This window comes from Peromyscus leucopus, chromosome 12 (genome assembly GCF_004664715.2).
Source record: "Peromyscus leucopus breed LL Stock chromosome 12, UCI_PerLeu_2.1, whole genome shotgun sequence".
Taxonomy (NCBI): domain Eukaryota; kingdom Metazoa; phylum Chordata; class Mammalia; order Rodentia; family Cricetidae; genus Peromyscus; species Peromyscus leucopus.
The window spans coordinates 50,817,274-50,830,310 of NC_051073.1; the positions used below are offsets into that span (position 1 = coordinate 50,817,274).

Genomic DNA, 13,037 nt, shown 5'->3' on the forward strand with positions numbered 1-13,037 from the left:
GTTCTTTATTGTCACTTTAATAAATGGACACTTTTCTTGTTTAATAAATTGCTGCTTTTCTGAGTCTTGTTCAATTCTCTGCCCCAAGTACAAAGAACCTGGGAATTGTGTCATAGAAGAACCCCAACATCTCCTTTAGTTTAAATTTCATAAGTTTATGAAATTTCTGGAGGATAGGATAGCCAGGAAATTGAAAACTTTTGCAATGAAGTGTAATTTAAAATAATTTTTTGAATAAAATTATTTTCTGAGAATTTCATACATGAATACCGTGTCTGCATAATTTTCCCCTCCCTTTCCTCACTCCAGTTCCTCCTCTGTCCTCCTCCCTCCCTTCCTCACAAATTGAGTCACAGTGTCATTCAGAGTATCTGAAACTCTTTATGGAGAGTTGTCTAGGCTGGTGTTAACTCACAGAGCTCTGCCTACCTCTGCTTCCTGAGTGCTGAGCTTAAAGATGTACCGGACCTTGCCTTGATAGAAAAAAAGGAGGAAGGAGGCTTTTTAGTTAGGGTCACTATTCCTGTGATAAAACACCATGGACCAAAGCAATTTGGGGAGGAAAGGGCTTATTTTGCTGACAGTTCCTTTTAACAGTTCATCCTCAAAAGCAGTGAGGGTAGGAACTCATGCAGGGTGGGAAGGCATGAACTGATACAGAGGCTGTGGAGGGAAGCTGACTTGCTTTCTAGTGCTCACTCAGCCTGCTTTGTCATATACACCACAGCCCAGGGATGGCACCACCATAATGCCAGGCTTCCCTCTCTTACTCAAATAAGCCATGATGACATGCTGGTTAATGAATAACTAACTCATTGGTTGAGAACCATCTGTTTTAGTGGAAGTGAACTTCAGTCTCATTTGGAAGATCTACTGAAAAAGAAAACAGCATGACTGATTGTGAGGACTTTCATCATTAGATACGATGGACTCTTCACTCCATTACATTCTCCATCTTTTAATGCTTCCTATCTGCATACAAGAATCAGGTAACTCTATTTTTCCATTTAGAGATCTTTAGCCAGAAGTCAATGACAAATAAATATTACATTATGGGACATTCACTTTTACACCAGTAGGTAAAGGAAATATATGCTATGTTTTGTGTATTAATCATACACCTATATAATCATAATTATACAGCTAGAAAATCATTTAATGTGAGCATATTTGAAACAATACAAAATGGGATAAAGATGAGAATGAAGGCAAGCATACAGCCTCTGAGGTATGTACAACTTGCTCAAACTACATAGTTTCCTGTATGTCTGTTGCATGTAACTATAAAGACAGCAGAATGGCTAGATGCAAAGGACCTCCTTACAACATCTTTTATTTCCTCTGAATTATGCCCGTGTTCACAGTTAAACACCATACATAGCTTTTAGTGTTGAGATTGACTTGTTTTGAGGCCCTTCTTGGTCATTAAGACTTTTTTATTATGTGGGCAAGCACATAAATAATTTGTTTTATGGATTTGTCTATCTTTACAAGATAGTCTAATTTAAGAATTCAACAAATATTGTGTTATTATTTTCTTCTAATTCAGAATGACTGAATTAACAGCATTTAATCCATCAGTTTTCTTCAAGTTAAGGCAATAACTAATGTTTTTTAGAGTTCAGTTGAGTGGTCTAGGGAGATGGCTCTGCAGGTAAGAGTTAAGAACATCTTACTCTTTTGGAGGTTCCAAGAACCTACATCTGAAGGCTCAAAAATACCTGCAAATTCTACTCCAGATGATCCAAAGACCTCTTCCATCCTCTGTGGGTACATGCACTCAAGGACATGTACCCTATGTCACAAGCATAATTTAAAAAAATACTAGAATAAATGTTTGTAATAAAGAATTCAGGTGAGGAAACAAAAACAAAAAGAGAGGCTTAGGTTTGATGATAAGGCTTCTGCTTAGCATGAGTGGATCCAAGATTCAATCCCTTGCACCAAGTATGAATAATGAATAAATAAATAAAATGTACAGTGAGGAAGACTTCTGTCATAAAATACCTGTGGCTAGAAAGGAGAAGATAACCTGGGAGCAAATAATGATGGGGGACAAAGCAGTACCGACACTCTTGTGCAATCAGTGATGGACAGCTTGGTTGTTACTTTTTTGTGTGTGTTGCTATAATAGGTTTTCATGTGTATTGCTCAGTCCTTTGCTGAAGGCAGGGACCAAACTACCTGTGGAAACTAAGATGCTTATGGTGAATTTTACCTGTCAGATGACCCAATGTTCTCATTTTATTCAACATTGTGAGTCACGTATTTCTGAGATGAAAATGCTGAGGTACAGGAAAGTAAAATATTGCTAGAAGACCACAGTTCTGCAAATCAGCCCGGGTAAGGCATGAGCACAGAACTGACTGATGAACACAGTGTTTCTCTCAACAATTAACTTGCCCCTCATATATTTGAGTGGTTGATGATGCTTTTGTACACTTTAGATTCACTGCATTTATTTTGAAATATATTTGATACAAAGTTGCTTGTAATTTGTTCATGAAGATGAAATGAGTGAAAAGCTTATGACATCATTTGAGTAAGGTGGATCAAAGTGTGCGGTTGGGTTTTTAACCTTTGCATTTAAAGGAAGTAGACTGGGGAAAATGGATAATATTCCACAACAGTATTCGGACTTCTTTCCTTTTACCCTCCATATCCTAGCTCCTCACACTATGACGACTTAAAAATATAGATGACCACTTAGCATCTATCCATTTGTTTCTGGTTTCTTTAATTTATGGATAGATTTAATCACATATTTAGAGGAAATGTAGCTCATTAAATCTCTTCATTTCATGAATTCCTTTGTGTAATGCTATTATTTATTTATATAATCTTTTCTTTTTTAAATAAAATATCTTTATTATTTGTTGGAGAATTTCATATAATGTATTTTGATTATATTTACTCCCCTACTCCTGCTCCTCTCAGATCCATCCTCACCTCACCATGCCAAATTCATGTCCTTTTAAAAAAATAATCTGGATCCTAATTATCCTGCCCTTTTACCCACAAGCATGGGTCTATCCACTCCAGTGTGTCAGGAAATATATTCTTGATTTGCATTTGGGTTTGATCATAGCAAACAATATTCCTATGAACATCTTCGTTCGTATTTTTGGATAGCATATGCATGAGCTTCCATCGCTTCTATTAGGTGTATGTTAGGAGCAGACTTACTCCTTGTAGAGAATGTTTATGTTCAGTGATAAGATAAACCCAAGGGTTTCCACGTAGGACCCAACAAAATTTACTTTCCCTTTAGTGGTGTGGGTGAGGTGCATTGTTTCTGCATATACTCAATCAAACTTGACATTGTCTTTCATTGTAGACATCAGGTGCATATGTAGTCCTCACTTTAACTGCATTTTCTTGATAACCAAGTTGAACACCTTAAGTACACAAACTGTCCAGCCAGGTGTGGAATAATATATACTTTAGGGTTCATATGTACATATATACCTTATAATTAAATACAAATTTGTCAAATATATATATACTTTATCTTGTATTGGTTAATTCATAGTTCTTAATTTTAACCCTAATAAATATTTGTTAGGTAACATGTGCCAGAAATCATATTAAAAACTAGATATTCAATGTTGAAGAACATACTGTAGTTCACTGCCCCCTCCTAGTGCTGAAGATCTGATGAAGTGCTTCAATGTGTCTGGCAAGCATTCTACCACCGATAGTGTACATAGACTCTCCAGCTATATTCCTTTTTATTGAGATACAGTCTCACTATGTACTGCAGGCTGGTTTTGAATGCATGATCTTCCTTCAGTCAGCAGTGTGTTATTTTCTATTGTGCATAAGAGGCAAATAAAATGGTAATCATAAGGCAGAGAGATGGGTGCTATTTGAAAACCCCACTGTAATATGGAAATACATGTCTCTTAACACTGGCTCTCATTGTCAGAGTCTTCATGGAGGATAAGGCATGAGGATTATGAGACAGCTGTTCTGGGAGGAAGCAGTTTTCTAAGTCCTGATTTGATTGATTGATGAAAACAGAATCCTATTCATGTATATTAACATATTTAAAACTTGAAAGCTGTGTTTATTTAAAACATAAGAAACTGTGACAAGAAACCCTAGAAATTGTATTGTTTATGTATATCTAAGCTATGGCATAGTGAGTTTCTGGTCATGAACATAGACAATGTTTTCTCTGCTTTCAAGTAGGAGGAAGTTTCCTGGATAGCATGGAGTTGTGGATGTATTGAAATGAAAGAACTCCAGTTGAAGGGTTAGAAGCTAGAGTTGGAGTCTCAGTTCTGGGCACATAGAATGCAGTCAAGATAGACAGGGAAGAAAAGCAGCTTCTCATTGTCTTTGGGACAAATGTGCAGATGGTTTCAGAAATAGTGGCATATTGTGTATTTTTTCAAAAATATATAAAGAATAATTTTACTGAAATTCTTTAGCAACATTACTGTGGGATCAAGTTTTGTGCTCTTGTATCTTGTTTGTGTTAGTCAGTGATCTCTAGAGGAACAGTACCTGTACGATGGGTATGCATATCCTAATTTGTGTCTGCTTGAGATTCAAACCAACCATCACACTATTCTAAGAAAATATTAGGGGAGAAATTTTGAAATGCTTTCAAAATCTAGGCCATATTTTGGCATGTGGGAGACCATTTTATATTATGACTCACACAAAGACGAGGAGGAATGGACAGAGAAGGAAAGAGGGGGGAGCCTCAAGAGTAAAAGCAGAGGATTAACCATTACATAGTGCCCGTGGCTGTAGTGAGAAGCATTCTCAGCCTTATACTGTCTGATAGCTCTGTAGTTTTGGTTTTTTTTTAACTCTTTGCTCTTTGGGGGCCTGCCACCCAGCTCCCAAATAAATGCATGGAGGCTTATTCTTTCTTATAAATGCTTGGCCTTAGCAGCTTGGCTTGTTTCTAGTCAGCTTTTCTTAAATTATCCCATCTACCTTTTGCCTCTGGGCTTTTACCTTTCTCTATTTTGTATACCTTCCTTTACTTCTTACTCCATGGCTTGCTGTGTAGCTGGGTGACTAACCTCTGGTGTCCTCTCTCTCCTCCTTTTCTTGCACCCCAAACTTTTTTTTTAACTTTTTTAATTAATTTTTTTTCATTTTTACATACAAACCGCTGTTCTTCCTCCATCCCCTTCTCCCACTCTCTCCTACTGCCCCCCATCCCACCCCCATTCACTCCTCATAGGGAGTAAGGCCTCCCTTTGGTATTATTTGACAAAGGCTGCCATAGCAAATTGAGTCAGGACCAAGCCCTGCCTTCCTGAATCAAGGCTCAGTAAGGCATGACACCATAGAGAATGGGCTCTATAAAGCAAGTTCATGCATCCGGGATGAGTCCTGGTCCCATTGCTTGGGAACCCACAAAGAGATCAAGCCACACAGCTGTCACCCTCATTCAGAGGGCCTAGTGTGGTCCCATGCACACTCTCTAGCTGTCAATCCAGAGTCTGTGTACTCCCATTAGCTTGGGTCAGCTGTCTCTGTGGTTTTTCCCATCATGATCTTGACCCCCCTTGCTCCTATAATCCCTCCTCCCTCTTTTCAACCGAACTCCAGGAGCTTGGCCAAGTGCTTGGCTGTGGGTCTCTGCATCTGCTTCCACCAGACACTGGATGTAGGTTCTATGATGACAATTAGGGTAGTCACCAATCTGAGTACAGGGGAAGGCCAGTTCAGGCACATTCTCCACCATTGCTAGGAGTCTTAGCTGGGGACATCCTTGTGGGTTTCTGGGGATTTCCCTAGCACCAGATTTCTCCCTATCCCCATAATGGCTCACTCTGTCAAGCTATCTCTTTCATTGCTGTCCCTCTCTGTCCCTCCCCCAACCCGGCCATCTTTAACCCTTATGTTCCCACCCCATCCCTTCCCATCTACTCCCTCCTCCCAGTTTACCCAGGAGGTCTTAACCCTTTCCCCTTTCTTTAGCGATCCATGTGATCCATTCGAGGCACTCTTATGGTCTTCCTCCTTACCTAGCTTCTCTGGGTTGTCCTTTGCTTTGTCTTTAATATTCACTTAAGAGTGAGTCCATACCATGTTTATCTTTCTGGGTTTGTGTTACCTCACTCAGCATGATCTTTTCTAGTTCCATCCATGTGCCTACAAATTTCATGATGACATTGAGGTTTTTTTGTTTGTTTGTTTTTTGTTTTTACAGCTGAGTAATACTCCATTGTGTAAATGCACAACATTTTCTTTATCCACTCTTTGGTTGAGGGGCATCTAGGTTGTTTCCAGGCTCTGGCTATTATGAATAGTGCTGCTATGAACATAGCTGAGCAAATGTTTTTGTGGTGTGGTTTAGCATCTTTTGGGTTTATGCCTAAAAAGGTATTGCTCAGTGTTGAGTTAGGTTAATTTCAAATTTTCTGAGATTTCCAGAGTGGCTGTACAAGTTTGCACTCCCACCAACAGTAGGGGAGTGTTCCCCTTGCTCTGCATCCTCTCCAACATAAGCTGTCTTCAGTGTTTATGATCTTAGCCATTCTGACAGGTGTAAGATTATATCTTAGAGTCATTTTATTGGCATTTCCCTGATGGCTAAGGATGTTGAACAATTCTTTAAAGGTCTCTTGGCCATTTGGTATTCTGTCGAGAATTCTGTTTAGCTCTATAGCTCATTTTTAATTGGATTATTTGGTATTTTGACGTCTAGTTTCTTGAGTTCTTTATATATTTTAGAAATTAGCCCTCTGTCAGATGTGGGGTTGGTGAAGATCTTTTCCCATTCTGTAGGCTGTAGTTTTGTCTTCTTTACTATGTATGTCCTTTGCCTTATAGAAGCTTCTTAGTTACAGGAGGTCCCATTTATTAATTGTAAATCTCAGCATCTGTGCTATGGGTGTTATATTTAGGAAGTAGTCTCCTGTGCCAATATATTAAAGGCTAATTCTCACTTACTCTTCTATCAGGTTTAGTGTAACTGTGTTTATGTTGAGGTCTTAGATCTATCTGGACTTGAGTTTTGTGCATGGCGATACGTATGAATCTATTTGCATTCTTCTACATGTAGACATCCAGTTATGCCAGCAACCTTTTTTGAGGTTATCTATTGCCTATGTTGGTGGTTGCAGCTAACTTCCTTTGGTTGGAGTTTTCCTTCCAGTATGTTCTGTAGAGCTGGATTATGGATATGTAATGTTTAAATCTGGTTTTCTCATAGAATATCTTGTTTTCTCCATCTATAGTGATTGAAAGCTTTACTGGGTATAATAGTCTGGGCTGGCATCTGTGATCTCTTAGTGTCTGCAGAACATCTTTCCAGGACCTTCTGGCTTTCAGAGTTTCCATTGAGAAGTCAAGTGTAATTCTGATAAGTTTACCTTTATATGTTACTTGACTTTTATTCTTTGCTGCTCTTAATATTCTTTCCTTATTTTGTATGTTTAGTGTTTTGATTTTTATTTGGTGAGGGGACTTTTTTTTTGGTCCAATCTATTTGGTGTTTTGTAAGCGTCTTCATAGGCATGTCTTTCTTAAGTTGGAAACGTTTTATTCTATGATTTTGTTGAATATATTTCCTATGTCTTTGAACTGGAATTCTTCTCCTTCTTCTCTCCCTATTATTCTTATGTTTGGTTTTTTCATGGTGTCCCAGATGTCCTGGATGTTTTGTGTTAAAAATTTGCTGGATTTAACATTTTCTTTGACTGATGAATCTATTTCCTCTATGATATCCTCAACACCTGATATTCTCTCTTCCATCTCTTGTTTTCTGTTGGTTATGCTTACTTCTGTAGTTTCTGTTCATTTACTCAGATTTTCCTTTTCCTGAATTCCCTCAGTTTGTGTTTTCTTTATTGCCTCTGTTTCAATATTCAGTATTGAACTTTTTCCTTCACTTGTTTGACTTTTTTTTTCCCTTGGGGTTCTTGGCTTTCTTTATGGGATTTATTGATTTCTTCCAATGTTTTATCTATTTTTTCCTCCATTTCTTTAAGGAAATTTGTGGTGGTAATCTAATTGTACTGATTTATTATTTTGATTGTATGTTAATAAATAAAGTTGTCTGGGGGTCAGAGCTATTAGAGCCATAGCAAGAGTGTGGCGGTGGTGGCACACGCCTTTAATCCCATAGATATCTGTGTGTTCAGGGTCAGAGCTATTAGAGCCATAGCAAGAGTGTGGCGGTGGTGGCACACGCCTTTAATCCCATAAGATCTCTGTGTGTTCAGGGATACAGCCAGCATTGGAGACATATGCCTTTAAGACCTAGGGGGCTGTACATTCAGACAGTGATGAGGCAGTCGTGTGTTTGGGTTTACAACCAATGAGAAGGCAGAACAACATACTATAAAAAAACGAACCGACAGGAAGTAGCTCTCTTTTCGCGAAGCTGGGACAGCAGAAGGAAGGGTGAGATTTAGCTCTGAGCTCTGACCTCTCGGCTTTCTCTTTTACATTGTTTCTGTGTTTCGTATTTAATAAGACGGTTGGTTACATCTACAGAAATTTTTTTTTTATTTTCTCTTTAAGGGCCTCTATTATCTTCATAAAGTTATTTTTAAGGTCATTTTCTTCTATATCATCTACTTTGGGATGTTCAGGTCTTGCTGTTGTAGGATCACTAAGTTGTGGTGGTGCCATATTGCTCTGTATGTTGTTGAATGTGTTCTTAAACTGCTCTCTACCCATTTCTTCTTTCAATCAATACAGGTGGAGCTCTTGTCCTCTTCTTCCAATCGGTGCAGGTAGGGCCTGTGGCACCAGTGGTCACTGGTGCTGCAGGTAATGGTTGGCAAGGGGGGTGAGGGAGGAGGCTGTTGTCCGGTTTCTGGGACTGTGATGGATGTAGGATGGGGGCACAGAATGTGCTCCTGGGGCCTAGGGGCTAGAGAACTGGGCTTTCCAGTGGGAGATCAGGGTCTTATCTCTTCACTCCTCAAACTTTCTTCCCAGATTTCTCCTCCTATTTATTCTTTCTGCCTGCCACCCCTGCCTGTTCTTTCTCATGCCTAGCTATTGGCTGTTCAGCTCTTTATTAGGCCAATCAAGTATTTTAGACAGGCAAAGAGACACAGCTTCACAGAGTTAAACAAATGTAACACAAAAGAATGCAACACATCTTTGCATCATTAAACAAATGTCCCACAGCATAAACAAATGTAACACATCTTCAGTTAATACTCTACAACACAGTTCCAATCAACAGAGATCATGGAAAGGAATTACATCCACAAGTTAACAATATAAATCTGTTTTAGCAAATGGTTAAAAAAAAAAACTGATATAAAGTTTTAATGAAATAAAAGTTAAGATTATTTCAGACTAAATATTTAGATGAAAATTATCAAGAGTGAATGCATGCCTTATATTAGAGATGGAATTAGATAATTAAATAAAATAACCTTGTATATTTACACTTATAGAAAGATTATTGATATTGACATATTCATTGTGTGGGTTTCACAAAGACAATTATCTTTTGAGTGGACCATGTAGTTTGACCATATTCACTTCCGATAACCCCTCCTTTCACTCTTCCCCTATTCTCCCTTTGTCTTTTCACTATCACATTTCCTTTCCACAGACTCCTGCTTTCAATTCATAAATTAAATCCATACACATAGTTTACATATTTATAAAATTTCTGGAATCCACCAATGAGAGAAAACTTGACATTTGTCTTTCTGATGCTTGCTTATTTTGCTTACATGTCAATGGCCAGTTACATCCATTGTCTATCAAAGTCATCTTTATTTTTAATGTCCTTCTTTATGAATCAAAAAGACTTCATTATATATATGTACACACACACACACACACACACACACATATATATATATATATATATATATATATATATATACATTCCAAATTTTCTCATTAATTCATCTGTTATTGGGTACTTAGACTGATTCTATAGGTTGGTTTTGTTAATGATGCTATAATGAATGTGAGTGTGCAAGTATCTCTGTGGGATATTGACTTAGAATCCCTCCTGTGGTGAGTTGCACTGTGGATGTGCTAGTTTACAGTCCACAAACGGTGTCAAAGGATACCCTTTCCCTGCATAATTGCCAGCATTTGTTGTCATTCCAAATGAGGTGAGATGAATTTTCACTTTCCTCATGGCTAAGGATGTTTAGCATTATTTTTCATGTGTTTATAGATATTTGTACTTCACCTTTTCAAGCTTTTTATTAGTTCTTTTGAAGTTTATACAACATAAATTGATCATATTCACCATATCCCTAACTCCTACCAGTTCCAGCCCTCTTCCCTACTCACTTTTTGTGTTCTATTTTTGTCATTATTGTTTGATTGGTTGACTTGGGGGTTGGAAATTTTGGTTTGCTTTGGTTGTTTTGGTGGTTCATTCAATTGTCTGTCATTGATTACAGAGGAACATTGTGTGAATATATATATATGCAGGCCGATTACTAATACTGGTGCTGAGAAGACAAGGCCAATAGAATTCTTTAGAAAATAGCATTATCTCCTAGTTAAAGGTCTGGCTTCTTGTTCCCCATTAATAGTTTCCCGAGGTGATTATATTTGTTTTGTTTAGATAAGATAGAATACAGGAAGAATGATAGGAACATGGGAAACAAAAAAGACTTCCTCATCCTGGAGTCAGGTCTGTTAGAGTACAATTTACCAACAATTGATATGAAGGTTACTATCATAAAGATATGCTTCCTCTCATTTGTAGGCATTTGCTATTAAAATATCGATGAATAAGATATAAGACCCCAAAATATATGGCTTTAAGTACAGTCTCATTTCCCTTTTCTGGACAGTTTCTGGGAATCTCAGACAATTTTAAAATCTTTCCTATCAGGATATGACTGAACACAAATTTCCCACTGGAGGGAGGTGCTTCATTTTGCCCTTTTGGGAATAGATTAGGTCATGTGAACAAGTGGATAAGGGAACTTCCCCCTTTGATTCTGCCTTAATGTAAATTCATTTCCCTAAGGTCACAGACCACATACACCTCAACCATGTGAACAAATATTTGCCTTTCTATGACTGTAGATATTGGGACTTCTCCTTTAATCTCTAAATGGTTTACAGTAATGATATTAAAGTTTCCTGCTTTCCTGGAATCTTACTTCCCAGGTGCTTCTTGGATACCATTCTATAACCTTGTCAATGTTTATATGTGTAGCATGAATCTTAAAAGTTCTTATTAATAACATCAAACCTGAGGCGAGTTATTGGGGTCCATGCTGGTAGATCAGAGAAACAGAACAAACCACAGCTATCTCACCTCGCCAATTCCTCAGCTGGTCTTGTCTCCTCAGACTGGAGGCCTCTGAGTCCTCATCCCAATAGCTCTCAGCTGAACTGCTGCTGGAAAGCCTGAAGCTTAACCAGCCAAATGCTTAACCAGCCAAAAGCTTAACCAGCCAAATGCTTAACCAGCCAAATGCTTCTAGTTTCTGGTCCTCACGCCTTATATATCTTTTTGCTTTCTACCACCACTCCCTGGGATTAAAGGCTGGCTTTCTGGGATTAAAGGTGTATCACCATGCTTGGCTATTTCCAATGTGGCCTTGAACTCACAGAGATCCAGAGGGATTTCTATCTCTGGAATGCTAGGATTAAAGGTGTGAGTACCACCATTTTCTAGCCTTTGTATCTAGTGGCTGTCTGTTCTCTGACCCCAGATAAATTTATTAGAGTACACAATATTTTGGGGAACACAATACCACCACATATATGTAACCCATAAAATATATATCTTGAAAACCCACACAAATCCTATATAGGACTATTATAAAGACAAAGAAGTATAATGTCCATTTGAGGCCATACCCACATATAGGTGTGTGTTACTGTTTTCACTCTTTAAAAAAACCTATACCCATGCTCTGGGGAGTGTCTTTTGCTTAACTCTCATGCTTAAAATGTATATGAAAGTATCTTATTTAAACCTTTTCCAGTAGGATAACACTGAATACCACCCTATACACAATTTGTGTCCAGGCATCTGAGGGGTAGGAGAATTTTGTATACATATATGTACATGTATATAATGTATATGTATATGATGTATATTATAGCTACATCATCTATATCTATATTAATAATATGTGTATCTGTTTCTATATGTATTTCATCTATATCTGTATATCTATATCTGTATTTCTATCTATATCTGTATCCATATCTAGCTATATCCAGTCAGATAGATTTTATGAGTAAGCCAATGAAGGCCAATCTGTCCTTGAATTCACCTGTTAATTAAAAAAAAAACCTGTTTCCCATCACATGACGAGGCACAAACACACTTAAGTTAACAGTCCATCTGTTCATTTAGACCATTTAGATAAGGGTCCACTTCATTCTGGCCCCTGGAGATCAGTTCCTCCCTCCACCTAGACTCATGATAGGAACCCCAGAAAAGAACTCATGACTCACATGTGTGATCCTTTTGTGTGCAAAGCTTTTTAAATGGGGAAGTGAATTTCAGTCTCATTTGGAAGTTCAGCTAGAAAAGAAGAGATTTTGACAGTGAAGACTTTCACCCACAGATAAAATGAACTCTTTATTCCCTTGCCTTCTCCATCTCTTAATGCTTCATATTTGCACACAAGAATCAGGTAACACTCTTTCTTTTTTTTTGAATTTTTATGATATTTAATTTCTTTTTTATGTCATATTTTTATTATTTTTGTATGTCTCATTTTCCTTACTAAATAAACAAGGGTTCTATGAAAGAGTTCTCGCAGAAGCTTTCAAACAGATATTAATTACATAATTTATAAAAATCAGGAAGCTGTTCTAATTTAGCTTTATATGTTTTGCTCTTGAGACATAATGCATAATAACATGTATAAATAAGAAAGGTGTTAATCCAGTGCATTTTCTTTTTTGTATAATCATTTTTTTAATTAAGAAATTTTCTACTCACTCCTCATGCAATCCACAGACCCCCCTCCTTCCTACTCCCATCCCCCAGCTCTCTTTCCCAAGCCACTCACATGCCCACATGCCCCAAATCAAGGTCTCCCATGGGGAGTCAGCAGAGCCCAGCACACTGAGCCTAGGCAGGTCCAAGCCCC

At 37.8% G+C, this 13,037-nt stretch overlaps 1 protein-coding gene across 1 annotated transcript in view; it reads left to right on the forward strand.

Annotated features, from left to right (window-relative positions):
* LOC114695007 (nectin-3-like) overlaps positions 1-13,037 on the forward strand; it is a 44,670-nt gene that overhangs the window by 3,584 nt on the left and 28,049 nt on the right. Inside the window, exon 2 of the mRNA XM_037209985.1 lies at positions 8,680-8,751. Within this exon, the coding sequence (XP_037065880.1) occupies positions 8,680-8,751 (72 nt within the window). The remainder of the gene's footprint in view (positions 1-8,679; positions 8,752-13,037) is intronic.